Source organism: Papio anubis, chromosome X, assembly GCF_008728515.1.
Source record: "Papio anubis isolate 15944 chromosome X, Panubis1.0, whole genome shotgun sequence".
In the NCBI taxonomy this organism is placed as follows: Eukaryota; Metazoa; Chordata; class Mammalia; order Primates; family Cercopithecidae; genus Papio; species Papio anubis.
In genome coordinates, this window is record NC_044996.1 from 17,929,031 (window position 1) to 17,942,720 (window position 13,690).

Here is a 13,690-nt window from a genome sequence, read left to right on the forward strand (position 1 = left end):
ACTTTTGTAATTATAAAAACCATAATATGTTTCATAGTAAGGAGGTGTGAGGTGGGGGGACTCAAAGATCCAGAGACCTACCTGGATCCCTGGCATGGTAGGCTGAATAGAACAAAAGTAGGCGCCGTGACCATGGGCCTAAAACATCCTCATCTTAGCATCTCAAATCCCCAGAAACACTTCCATCTGCTCAGCCAATAGATATGAGGAGTAACGTTTTTTAAAAGTGACAGGAGAGGTCAGGTGCGGTGGCTCATGCCTGTAATCCCAGCACTTTGGGAGGCCGAGGCGGGTGGATCACGAGGTCAGGAGATTGAGATCATCCTGGCTAACACAGTGAAACCCCGTCTCTACTAAAAATCCAAAAAATTAGCTGGGCATGGTGGTGGGTGCCTGTAGTCCCAGCTACTAGGGAGGCTGAGGTAGGAGAATGGCGTGAACCCGGGAGGTGGAGCTTGCAGTGAGCCGAGATCATGCCACTGCATCCAGCCTGGGCAACAGCGCGAGACTCCATCAAAAAAAAAAAAAAAAAAATGACAGGAGCAATTGCAAATTTTTGCACTGATCATATCTTGAGGATGAAGCTATTTATGTTGGCATGAATTTTGAAAAAAACTACCTCTAATACAGTGCTAAAACAAGAATGCAGAAATAGCAAATCAAAGTAGATGTACAAACTGAAATTGTATTGCCACAATTCCACAAGCTAAAGTGGCACATAGTCAGTATAGAAAAATAAGCAGAAGGTCGGACGCGGTGACTCATGCCTGTATTTCCAGCACTTTGGGAGGCCAAGGCAGGAGGATCACTCGAGGTCAGGAGTTCAAGACCAGCCTGGCCAACATGGTGAAACCACGTCTCTACTTAAAAAATACAAAAATTACCGGGGCTAGGTGGTGCGTGCCTGTAATCCCAGCTACTCAGAAGCCTGAGGCAGGAAAATTGCCTGAACTCCGGAGGCGGAGGCTGCAGTGAGCCAAGATCACACCACTGCACTCCAGACTGGGAGACAGAGTGAGGTTCCCTATCAAACAAGAAACAAAAAACAAAAACAAAGAAAAAAAAGCAGAGGTTTCACTTAACCATAGTTATTGTTCTACACACACGATCTTACTAACATAACATAGTCAGCTGAGGGTCACAGTGGACTCTCCACCAACCGAGCCTTGCCAAGAGCTCTCTCATCTAAACACACTCACAGGATGTGCATATTGGCAAGCCTTTGCAGGTTATCTGGAGAATGAATTCCTAGCAGTGGAATTACCAGGTCAAATAATATGTATCTTTTTTTTATTATTTTGTTATACATATATATATTATTGTTGTGTGTTATTTCATAAGTTTTGCTATTACTACACATTATCACATTTATTCTATTTTACTAGCTACAGCCAAATGTCCTCCAGCAAGACTTTATCAATTTACTATAAGAGTGTGTTTCCCTACATCTTAGCCAGCACTAGGCATCACCCTTTAACATGCTTGTAGATCCGACAGATGAATAATATTGCTTTTCGGCTGGGCGCGGTGGCTCACGCCTGTAATCCCAGCACTTTAGGAAGCCGAGGCGAGTGGATCACGAGGTCACCAGTTCAAGACCAGCCTGACCAAGATGGTGAAACCCCGTCTCTACTAAAAATACAAAAATTAGCCGGGCACGGTGGCAGGCTGCTTGGGGGGCTGAGGCAGGAGAATCACTTGAACCCAGGCGGCAGAGGTTGCAGTGAGCCAAGATCGAGCCACTGCACTCCAGCCTGGGCAACAGAGCGAGACTCAGTCTCAAAAAAAAAAAAAAGGCCGGGCGCGGTGGCTCACGCACTTTAGGAGGCCGAGGCAGGCGGATCACAAGGTCAGGAGATCGAGACCATCCTGTGAATGGTGAAACCCCATCTCTACTAAAAATACAAAAAAAAATTAGCCGGGCATGGTGGCGGGCGCCTGTAGCTACTCGGGAAGCTGAGGTGGGAGAATGGCGTGAACCCAGGAGGCGGAGCTTGCAGTGAGCCGCGGTTGTGCCACTGCACTCTAGCCTGGGCGTCAGAGCAAGATTCCATCTCAAAAAAAAAAAAAATGCTTTTCAGTGTTGTCTTAATTTGTATCTCTTTAATTATGGCTGCAGTTGACTATAGGTTCATGTTCTTTGTCCATTTGCATTTACTTTTCTGTAAAGCAGACTGTAGCCTTTGCACATTTTTCTTTTGGTCTGTTTGCCTTTTCCTGATTGATTTGCATATGGGTTCTGGATGAAAGAAATCAATCTATCATCACCCCCAAATCACAAATAGTTTTTATTGGTATATCAGCTGCATTTTGACTTTGCTATTTATTTGCCATGTAGAAGGATTTTATTTTTGTGTTCATTTTTACAATCTCAGATTCATCTGCCATTTCCTTTATAGTTTCTGGAGCTTGTACAGTACCTTGCCTCCTCATTCCATGTTTTCTTCTATCTTCTTAATGTTTAAAGTTTTAATTCCCTTGTAGTTCATTTGGGTATAAGGACTGAAGTATAGACCAAGATCATTTTACTCCTGTCCTGAAACAGTTGTCAGTCCCCACATCATTTATTGAACTGTCTTTGCTAATTTGAAACACCTCCTTTGGTGAGGCGCGGTGGCTCATGCCTGTAATCTTAGCACTTTGGGAGGGTGAGTGGGCGGATCACGAGGTCAGGAGATCAAGACCATCCTGGCTAACAGAGTGAAACCCCGTCTCTACTAAAAATACAAAAAAAAAAAAAAAAAAATCAGCCGGATGTGGTGGCAGGTGCCCGTAGTCCCAGCTACTTGGGAGGCTGAGGCAGGAGAATGGCATGAACTCGGAAGGCGGAGGGTGGAGGTTGCAGTGAGCCGAGATCGTGCCACTGCACTGTAGCCTGGGTGACAGAGTGAGACTCCATCTCAAAAAAGAAAGAAAAGAAAAGAAAAAGAAAAGAAGGAGGAAAGAAGGAAAGAAAGACCACCTTTACGATAAATTGAAATTCCCATAAATAATTTCCATAAATATTTATATCTCTTTCTGGACTCTATTCTAGTCCACTGTTCTCTGCTACTATCTTTTATCTAATAGTTCTTCAAATAAATTATCAAAACTTGACTTTTAGTGCAAAAAAGGAGTTTTTTACCTTTTTTTTTTTTTTTTTTTTTTTTGAGAGTCTCACTTAATCACCCAGGCTGGAGTACAGTGGTGTGATCTTGGCTCACTGCAACCTCTGTCTCCAGGGTTCAAGTGATTCTCCTGTTTCAGCCTCCCAAGAAGTTGGGATTACAGGCACAAGCCACTATGCCCAGCTAATTTTTGTGTTTTTAATAGTGACAGATTTCACCATGTTGGCCAGGCTGGTCTCAAACTCCTGACCTCAGGTGATCCACCTGCCTCGGCCTCCCAAAGTGCTGGGATTACAGGAGTGAGCCACTGTGCCTGGCCGTTTTTTACTTTTAAATTGATTGTTTTAATTAAAAGTATCTTAGGTTTTGATTACAATTACATCAAGGTAGCAATGGTTGTACAACAATATGAATGTGTTTAATGAATTTTAAAACAGAAAAACCTTTGTTGTTAGTCAGACAACCATGATTGCCACTTTGATTCTAGGCATCTAACTCAAAAGTTCTCAAACATTTTAGTCTCTGGACCCTTACCCTTAAAAATTAAGAACGCTGAAGAGCTTTTGTTTATGTGGGTTATATCTACCTACATTTACTGTGTTAGAAATTTACAATGAGACATTTTAAAAACACAAGAATAGGCTGGGCGCGGTGGCTCACACCTGTAATCCCAGCACTTTGGGAGGCCAAGGCGGACGGATCATGAGGTCAGGAGATCGAGACCATCCTGGCTAACACAGTAAAACCCCATCTCTACTAAAAATACAAAAACAAATAGCCAAGCGTGGTGGTGAGTGCCTGTACCACCCAGCTACTCAGGAGTCCCAGCTACTCAGGAGGCTGAGGCAGGAGAATGGCGTGAACCCAGGAGGCAGAGCTTGCAGTGAGCCGAGATTGTGCCACTGCACTCCAGCCTGGGCAACAGCGCGAGACTCCAAGAATACAGAAGCACACATTCCATTAGCCCTCAGAGTGACGACATCATCTCACTTCATGTAGCTTCTGGAAAATTCCACTGTACACTCATGAAAGAATGAGAGTGAAGAAGGCACGTAACAGCTTAGTACTACTAAGAAAATAGTTTGGACCTCCCTGAAAAGTTCTCAGAGGCCCCAAGACTGCACTTTCAAAATAATTGGTATAATTATTCCCACTGATATGATCAATGGCACTGTAAACAATTTTTTTTTTTTTTTGAGACAGATTCTTGCTCTGTCGCCCAGGCTGGAGTGCAGTGGAGCAATCTCAGCTCACGGCAGCCTCCACCTCCCAGGTTCAAGTGATTCTCCTGCCTCAACCTCCCGAGCAGCTGGGATTACAGGTGCCCAACACCACACCTGGCTAATTTTTTTGTATTTTTAGTAGATATGGGGTTTCACCATGTTGGCCAGGCTGGTCTTGAATTCCTGACCTCAGGTGATCTGCCCACCTCGGCCTTCCAAAGTGCTGGCATGAGCCACCATGCCCAGCCTATAAACTTTCTGAAACTTGCCTGAAACTTTCATTTTTCAATGAAAAGGAGCCTATGTGTCAGGGGGAAGGGAGGAGGACATCAGTATCTATCTAAAATAAATATCTTTAAAATAAAAATAGGCTGGGAGCGGTGGTGCACACCTGTAATCCCAGCACTTTGGGAGGCTGAGGCAGGCAGATCACTTGAGTCCAGGAGTTCGAGACCAGCCTGGGCAACACGGCAAAACCCTATCTCTACAAAAACTACAAATATTAGCCTGACGTGGTGGCACAGGCCTGTAGTCACAGCTACTCAGGAGGCTGAGGAAGGAGGATGGTTTGAACCCTGGAGGTTGAGGTTGCAATGAGTCATGATCATGCCACTGTACTCAGCCTGGGTGACAGAGTGAGACTCTGTCAAGAAGAAGAAGAGGAAGAAGAGGAAGAGGAAGAAGAAATTCACAAGAAAGAGTACCACTACTTATAAAAGAAATAGCAAAAAGTAGCTGCTGGTTTTATTTAAGCTTTGGTTTTTTTCTTTTTAGACGGAGTCTCACTCTGTTGCCACGCCTGGAGTGCAGTGGCGCAGTCTGGGCTTACTGCAACTTCCGTCTCCTGGGTTCAAGTGATTCCCGTGCCTCAGCCTCCCAAGTAGCTGGTACTACAGGCATGCACCACCACGCCTGGCTAATTTTTTTTTTTTTTTTGTATTTTAGTGGAAATGGGATTTCACCATGTTGGCCAGAATGATCTCGAACTCCTGACCTTGTGATCCGCCCACCTTGACTTCCCAAAGTGTTGCGATTACAGGCGTGAGCCACCGCACCTGGCCCTATTTAAGCTTTTACTTAACCTTGGTAATTTTATGTTGACAACCTACAAATGTTGATAAAGTTATTGCTACTCCTGCCAACTGAGGCTTTTTCATCCTGTTGGTCCCTTTCTTCTTCCCAGACTTGATCCTGAAAGATGTTGTCGTTAAATGTTCCCTAAGAACCCACTTTCATATATGGTCTCAAACACAGACCATGTTAATGAACATTTCTCCTGTTCATTAACTCCTTTCTTCTGCCAGTTTACCCTTGCTTTCAAAGAACTATCAATTAAGCAGTTGTTTGTTGCTTCTCTTCCCATTTTCTTTACTTCTTTATCTCATTGCTTCCCACTGTGTAGAGTACATAGCACTGAAGATATACAAGATGATTTTAGGTAGTAGATGGAAAACCAATTTTACCTTTTACATATTTACTTGAAATTAGATGAATAAAAAATATAAGTAGTACAGTACATCAGTACATCTGTAATTTCTAGGGTATTATAGTTTCCTTTCTAAATACAGCATGGTTTTTTTTTTTTTTTTTTTTTTTTTTGAGTCAGGGTCTCCCTCTGTTGACCAGGCTGGGGTGCAGTGGTGCAATCTGGGCTCACTGCAACCTCTGCCTCCCAGATTCAAGCAATTCTCCTGCCTCAGCCTCCCAAGTAGCTGGGACTACAGGTGAGTGCCACCATGCCTGGCTCATTTTTTTTTTTTTTTTTTTTTTTGTATTTTTAGTAGAAACAGGGTTTTGCCATGCTGGCCAGGCTGGTCTCAAATTTTTTGGCCTCAAGTGATCCACCCGCCTCAGCCTCTCAGAAGTGCTGGGATTACAGGCATGAGCCACTGCACCTGGCTTTAAATAATGGATTTTTTAAAGTAGATAAATAATAATACAGGTGCTTGACACACAGCAAAAAGTACCAAGGTGGTATGTAAAATGACTGAAATATAAGAAATACTGCTAGGTGCAGTGGCTCATGCCTGTAATCCCAGCGCTTTGGGAGGCCAAGGTGTGTGGATCACTTGAGTCCAGGAGTTCAAGACCAGCCTGGACAACATGGTAAAACCCCATCTGTACTAAAAAAACACAAAAATTAGCCGGGTGTGGTGGCAGACACTTATAATCCCAGCTACTCAGAGGCTGAGGCACGAGAATCACTTGAACCCAGAAGGCGGTGGTTGCAGTGAGCCAAGATGGCGCCACTGCACTCTAGCCTGGGTGACAAACAGAAACGCTGTATCCAAATAATAATAATAATAATAAAATAAAATAAAAATAAAAAAGAGTACTTTTTTGGCAGGGTGTGATGACTCACTTTGGGAGTCCAAGGCGGAAGCACTGCTTGAGGCCAGGAGTTCAAGACCAGCCTGGGCAATATAGCCAGACCCTGTCTCTACAAAAAGAAAATAAAAATAATTTTAAAAAATAAGGTGAGAGCAAAAAAGGGAAAAAAAAGGCCAGGCACGGTGGCTCCCGCTTGTAATCCCAGCACTTTGGAAGGCCGAGGTGGGTGGATCACAAGGTAAGGAGTTCAAGACCAGCCTGGCCAACACAGTGAAACCCCGTCTCTACTAAAAATACAAAAATTAGCTGGGCATGGTGGCGGGTGCCTGTAATCCCAGCTACTCGGGAGGCTGAGGCAGGAGAATAGTTTGAACCTGGGAGGTGGAGATTTCAAGAGTGCTGAGATCATGCCACTGCACTCCAGCTTGCGTGACAGAGCTAGACCCTACCTCAAAAAAAAAAAAAAGACAAAAAAAGAAAATCGAAACTTAATCAGGCACGGTGGCACATGCCTGTAGTCCTAGCTACTCAGGAGGCTAAGTAAAGAGGATCAATTGAGCCCAGGAGTCTGAGGATGCAGTGAGCTATGATGACATCACTTTGTTCCAGCCTGGGCGACAGAGCAATACCCTGTCTCAAAACAAACAAACAAACAAAAAACTTCTGAAAGGAATTGAAAAATTAATTAAGTCATGTTAATTTTTTTTTTTTTTTTTTTCTTTCTGAGACAGCGTCTCGCTCTTTCACCCGGGCTGGAGTGCAGGGGCGCAATCTCGGCTCAATGCAACCTCTGCCTCCCAGGTTCAAGCAATTCTCGTGCACCTCAGCTTCCCAAGTAGCTGGGATTACAGGTGCCTGCCATCGTGCTCGGTTAATTTTTGTATTTTTAGTAGAGATGGGTTTTCGCCATGCTGGCCAGGCTGGTCTCAAACTCCTGAGCTCAAGCGATCTGCCACCTTGGCCTCCCAAAGTGCTGAGATTACAGGCGTGAGCCACCTCACCCAGCCAAGTCATGGTACTTCCGATGCCAAACCTACCAGTGATGCTGGTAATTCAGTCGTATTCCTTTCTTCAAAAAAGCCAGCTTGTCCATTTGGTCTTGATCGTAAGATTTTACACAAACTTTTACACATTTCTGTTTTGTTAAAAGAAAACTGTTAAGAAAAAATTGAAAATATTAAGAGATTTGGCTAAAGTTTATAATTCAAATGTCATGAAATAAGCAATTTATCTTACAGGTAAAACTTCTTCAAAGACTTCAGTATGCCATCATTCTCTACACTCTCTTCTAAGTTTTCATTTGTAACTGAAATGATTACAACTAGACACACACACAATGCTGTCATCACTGAAGAGAAGAATTTGTCTTCTTCAATAACATACAAGGTGGGATATGAAATCCACCCTAGCTTCCTAAAAACTACCCTGATATACAATCCTTCACTTAAAAGTGACAATAAAATTGATGGTAGTGGTGGCTGTACAACTCTGTGAATACACTAAAAACCACTAAATTAGACACTTTAAGTGGGTGAATTATATGGTACGTGATTTATCTCTGAATAACACTGTTACCAAAAGAACGTGATAATAAAATATTTGACACTTTTAATACAAAATTTCTTATTTACAAGGTCTAGCTATGGAGGATTATCAAGGTAAAGTGCCAGTGGTTTTTTTTTTATTTATTTTTTGTTTTTTGTTTTTGAGACGGAGTTTCACTCTCGTTGCCCAGACTGGAGTGCAATGGCACCATCTCGGCTCACCACAACCACCACCTCCCAGGTTCAAGCGATTCTCCTGCATCAGCCTCCCGAGTAGCTGGGATTACAAGCATGCACCACCACACCCGGCTAATTTTGTATTTTTAGCAGAGACAGGGTTTCTCCATGTTGGTCAAGCTGGTCTCGAACTCCCGGCCTCAGGTGATCCGCCTGCCTTGGCCTCCCAAAATGCTGGGATTATGGGCATGAGCCACTGCGCCCGGCCCAGTGTTATTATTTATTTATTTTTTTTCTTCCAGAGCCTTCAGATGAAATGTGCCAATGTTATGAATCAGGAAATAATGAGCATGAGTAAACAATGAAAAACAGAGTCATATTTTAGCACCTACTGTCCTGAAATAATACAAATATGAACCAAAAAAGAATCTTATTGGCAGCAGAGTTGTACTACACTGCCAAGTTTCTTCAGTCCAAGGGACAGCATTTCTTGATAAGGTACACTTTCCTTTGGAGTCCTGTGGCACTCCACAAAGGCATTGCATGCAAATTTAATCATCAAAAGGCTAATGCCTGACACACAAACCAATGTAACAGTACAACAGAAAACTCAGAAATACAGCCATATAACTATGCCCAAGTGATTTTTTTACAAAGGTGAAAAAGTGGCCGGGCATGGTGACTCACACCTGTAATCCCAGCACTTTGGGAGGCCGAGGTGGGTGGATTACTTCAGGTCAGGAATTTGAGACCAGACTGGCCCCGTCTCTACCAAAACTACAAAAATTAGCTGGGCATGGTCCCAGCTACTCAGAAGACTGAGGCAGGGCCAGGTGAGGTGCTCACGCCTGTAATCCTAGCATTTTGGGAGGCCAAGGTGGGTGGATCGCATGAGGTCAGGCGTTCAAAGCCAGCCTGCCCAACATGGTGAAATCCCATCTCTACTAAAAATACAAAAAAAATTAGCCGGGCATGGTGGCAGGTCCCTGTAATCCCAGCTACCTGGGAGACTGAGGAAGAAGAATTGCTTGAACTCAAGATCGCACTACTGCACTCCAGCGTGGGCAACAGAACAAGACTTCATCTCAAAAAAAAAAAAAAAAAAAAAAAAAAAAGAAGAAGAAGAAGAAGAAGGCTGAGGCAGAAGAATCACTTGAGCTCAGGAGGCGGAGGTTGCAGTGAGCCAAGATGGTGCCACCACACTCCAGCCTGGAGGACAAAGCAAGATTTGCCAAAAAAATTTGAAAAGGTGCAAAAGCAATTTCACGGAGGAAGGATAGTCTTTCAAGAACCATGCTAAAAGAAATTAGATATCTATAGGCAAAAAAAAATTAATCTCAACCTAACTTTCACATCTTACAACAACAACAAATAAACCCAAATGTATCACAGACATAAATGTGTGAACCTCAAATACCAGAGACAGGTCTCACTCAATATAGAAAGTTTATGCTGCCAGGTGCAGTGGCTCACGCCTGTAATCCTAGTACTTTGGGAGGCCAAGGTGAGTGGATTACCTGAGGTCAGGAGTTCGACCAGCCTGGCCAGCATGATGAAACCCCATCTCTACTAAAAATACAAAAAAAAAAAAAAAATTAGCCAGGTGTGGTGACGGGCGCCTGTAATCCCAGCTGCTCGGGAGCCTGAGGCAGGAGAATCACTTGAACCCAGGAGGCGGAGGTTGCAGTGAGCCAAATCATGCCACTGTGACCCAGCCTGGGAGACAGAGCTTAGACTCCATCTCAAAAGAAAAAGGAAGGAAGGAGGGGTGGAAAAAGAAGGAAGGAAGGAAGGAAGGAAGGAAGGGAAGGAAGGAAGGAAGGGAAGGAAGGGAAGGGAAGGAAGGAAGGAAGGAAGGAAGGAAGGGAAGGAAGGAAGGAAGGGAAGGAAGGAAGGAAGGAAGGAAGGAAGGAAGGAAGGAAGGAAGGAAGGAAGGAAGGGAGAGAAGAGAAGAGGTTCCAGATGTTATTAATCATGTTTCTTTGCTAGGGAGCCTGCTGAAATAAAGAATAAAGAGCAAGGACTAGATATCAACAGCTTCAGAGTAGTGCGGCAAATAAAAAATATAAAAAGCGGATGCTATTTCTTTTTTTTTTTTTTTTTTTGAGACGGAGTCTTTGGCGCTTCAGGCTGGAGTGCAGGGTCGGATCTCAGCTCACTGGTAAGCTCACTTCCCCGGTTCACGCCATTCTCCTCGGCCTCAGCCTCCCGAGTAGCTGGGACTACAGGCGCCACCACTCGGGCTATTTTGTATTTTAGTAGAGACTGGGTTTCACCGCAGCTAGCCAGGATGGTCTCGGATCTCCTGACTAAGTGGATCCGGGCCTGCCTCTCGGCCTCCCAAAGTGCTGGGATTACAGGCTTGAGCCACCGCGCCCGGCCAAAAGGATGCTATTTCTTACATGTGTTTGGCAAGAGGTTGGCTCAAAACACTGCTATCAATATTTCTCACAGCGAAAGGCAAGCTCCAGGTTTGAAAAATAAATATGCTGCACCTAGAGCTAGCCTTTAAAAACTCCTAGAACCTTCAAGTTGGCTAAGTCTATAGTCAGCACCGTTCTCAACTTTGTGTGCATTTGTGATGCCTTCTACCAGAATACCCCCCTACACCATAGATTAGGCAACTAGAGATCAGAACATAAGTCGTATTTATTAATACTTTTTGAATTGATTACTTGCAAAAAAAAAAAAAAACTCCTTTTAAGTCAGCTTACAATGAAAACAACGAGGCTACTAAGGAAGGGAGTCAAGAAATTACTGGTGGTTGTGGGACACACGGGAGAGGAATTGTCCCAGGAATCCCCGGCTAAAGAAAAGTAATAATGATGACAGTTACCATTTATTGAAAGCTTACTATGTGTAAGGTGCCGTCGTAAGTGCTTTTCATGTACTGTCTCATTGTATTCTCACAAATCTCTAGAAGTAAATAACACTATGTTTGCAGAGAGAGGACCCAGGAGACCAAAGTGGATTAACATGAATTAGGGGGGTAAGTGTGTGAGACCATATGAGTGAGGGGTAACACAATATGGTGGGGATGTATTTAAGAAAGACCACAATGAGTGTATGTGTCCAGAATGGAAGATTGTGTAAGAACACGAGGGAGAGGGTGGAGGGAAGGGGAGGGTTACAGATGCTGAGAGGGAAAGGAAGGCGTTGAGGAGGAGGGGAGGAGTTAGTTGAGGCAGGAGAGAAGCCAAGAGGGAGGTGGAGGAGCAGCCAATAGGGAGGGAAGTGGGAGGGGCTTAGAGGAAGGAGGAGGAGTCCCAGAAAGGAAAACAGAAGAGCAGAGGCGAAGAGACTAGAAAAAGCAGCAGAGAGGAGGAAGGTAAAGAAGAAGAGAGGGAGAGGTAGGGAGAGGAGCCGAGAGGGCATAGCATCCTGGAGAAAGGGGGAGGGGGAGGAGCCGAGAGGGCACTGGCAGAACAAAAAGGGACGGGGTAAGGAGCCGATAAGGGGGGGGAAGGGGAGGGGCCAAGATAAGAAGGTGGGGCCGAAACAGTGGGCGTTGGAGCTGTGAGGGAGAAGGAAGAAGACGAGATGAGAGGGAAGGGAGGAAGCAGAGAAAGAAGAGGAAGGGGAGGAACTGTGAGGAAGAAGGAGATACTGAGAGGGCGGGAAAGATCCGCGAAGTGGGAGGCTCCGAGATTGAGAGACCCTGAGACACACCCACAGGGAGGGCAATGGCATTCCGGGTCCAAGTCGATGAGCTCTCGACCCTGGTCGTCCCCGATCTGCCCCATACCTCTACCCGAAGCCTTCCCCTCACATCTCACTCCCTTCCTCCAGTCCTCACCTGACAAAATGCGATTTCTTGCTCCGCCTGGCAGATTGACCGCGATTAGCCTGGGGAGGTAGAAAGCCGTGCAGCGGTCGGCCCTGAAGCCTCAGGAGCAGCCCCAGCCCCAGCAGCCACCTCAGCCCGTAGAGGGAGGGCCACTGGCGCTCGAGGTTGGTTCCCACGCGGAAACCACGAGTACTCATTTCAGGAGCCGGCTTAGGCACTCGGGGACACACACATGAAATCGGCACCCGTGGAGGAAATAAGCGGAAATTACAAGAACCTCGGACAGGGAAGAGCCGAAGCCAGCTAGTGGCACTAGAACTCCCAGGATAGCCACTTAGTCGGGATAAACGGTGGTTCGCAACCCGGTTGCTAGGGCGCCAGTAGGCGGGCATCGTGAATTGTCGCGGTGCGCATGCGTAGGGGTCCCGGCCGAGCCTCTCCACGCCCCCATCTCCAGACTTCCCTGCCCCGCCCTTTCCCGTGGCTCTGGCCGTGCTATGCTAGGCCCTGCACAGGGTGGGGGGCGAGGGGAGACTGTCCTAGAAGTTTCATCATCGCAAGGCTCGCCTCCTCCCGAGGTTGCCTTTCTTAGTCCCAAACTAACAGTGTTACCGCCCCTGCCATCTTCATTTCTGGCTGCAAGGACTAGGGGGTGTGGCATTCTAGGGCCTCACAGTCCAGTGCGGTGCCTATGAGGCACTTGAAATGCAACTTTTCCGAGTTTGATGTTCTCTAAGTGTAAAATGCACTCCAGTTACCAAAGACAAAAAGAAAGTAAAACATTTAGGCCGGGCGCGGTGGCTCAGGCCTGTAACCCCAGTACTTTGGGAGGCCGAGGTGGGTGGGTCACCAGAGGTCAGGAGTTCGAGACCAGCCTGACCAATATGGTGAAACCCCCGTTTCTACTAAAAATACAAAACTTAGCCGGGCATAGTGGCGTGCGCCTGTGGTCCCAGCTACTCGGGAGGCTGAGACAGGAGAATTGTTTGAACCTGGGAGGTGGAGGTTGCATTGAGCCGAGATCACACGACTGCACTCCAGCATGGGCGACAGCGGGACTCCGTCTCAAAAAAAAAAAAAAAAAAGTAGGCGGGGGGTGCCAGGCGCTGTGGCTCACGCCTGTAATCCCAGCACTTTGGGAGGCCGAGGCGGCGGGTCACGAGGTCAGGAGATCGAGACCAGCCTGACCAACATGGTGAAACCTCGTCTCTACTTAAAAATACAAAAAGTAGCCGGGCTTGGTGGCAGGCGCCTGTAATCCCAGCTACTCGGGAGCCGAGGCAGAAGAATTGCTTGAACCCGGGAGGCGGAGGTTGCAGTGAGCCGAGATAGCGCCACTGCACTCCAGCCTGGGCGACAAGTGAGACTCCGTCTCAAAAAAGAAAAGAAAACATATTTCTAATTACTGCATGGGTGATTGAAATCATAATATTTAGGGTCCACTGCGTTGAATAAAACATTACTAAAACCAATTTCACCTGCTTCTTTTAATTTTTTTTAATGTGGCTACTGGGAAATATA

The 13,690-nt window shown here is 45.7% G+C and overlaps 1 protein-coding gene across 1 annotated transcript in view; it reads right to left on the bottom strand.

Moving 5' to 3' along the window:
- The window catches only part of LOC101012620, a 118,670-nt gene extending 106,109 nt beyond the window's left edge, over nucleotides 1-12,561 (bottom strand). Inside the window, exon 1 of the mRNA XM_017954416.3 lies at nucleotides 12,179-12,561. Coding sequence (XP_017809905.1) covers nucleotides 12,179-12,561 — 383 coding nt within the window. The remainder of the gene's footprint in view (nucleotides 1-12,178) is intronic.
- Nucleotides 12,562-13,690: the final 1,129 nt, after the last annotated feature.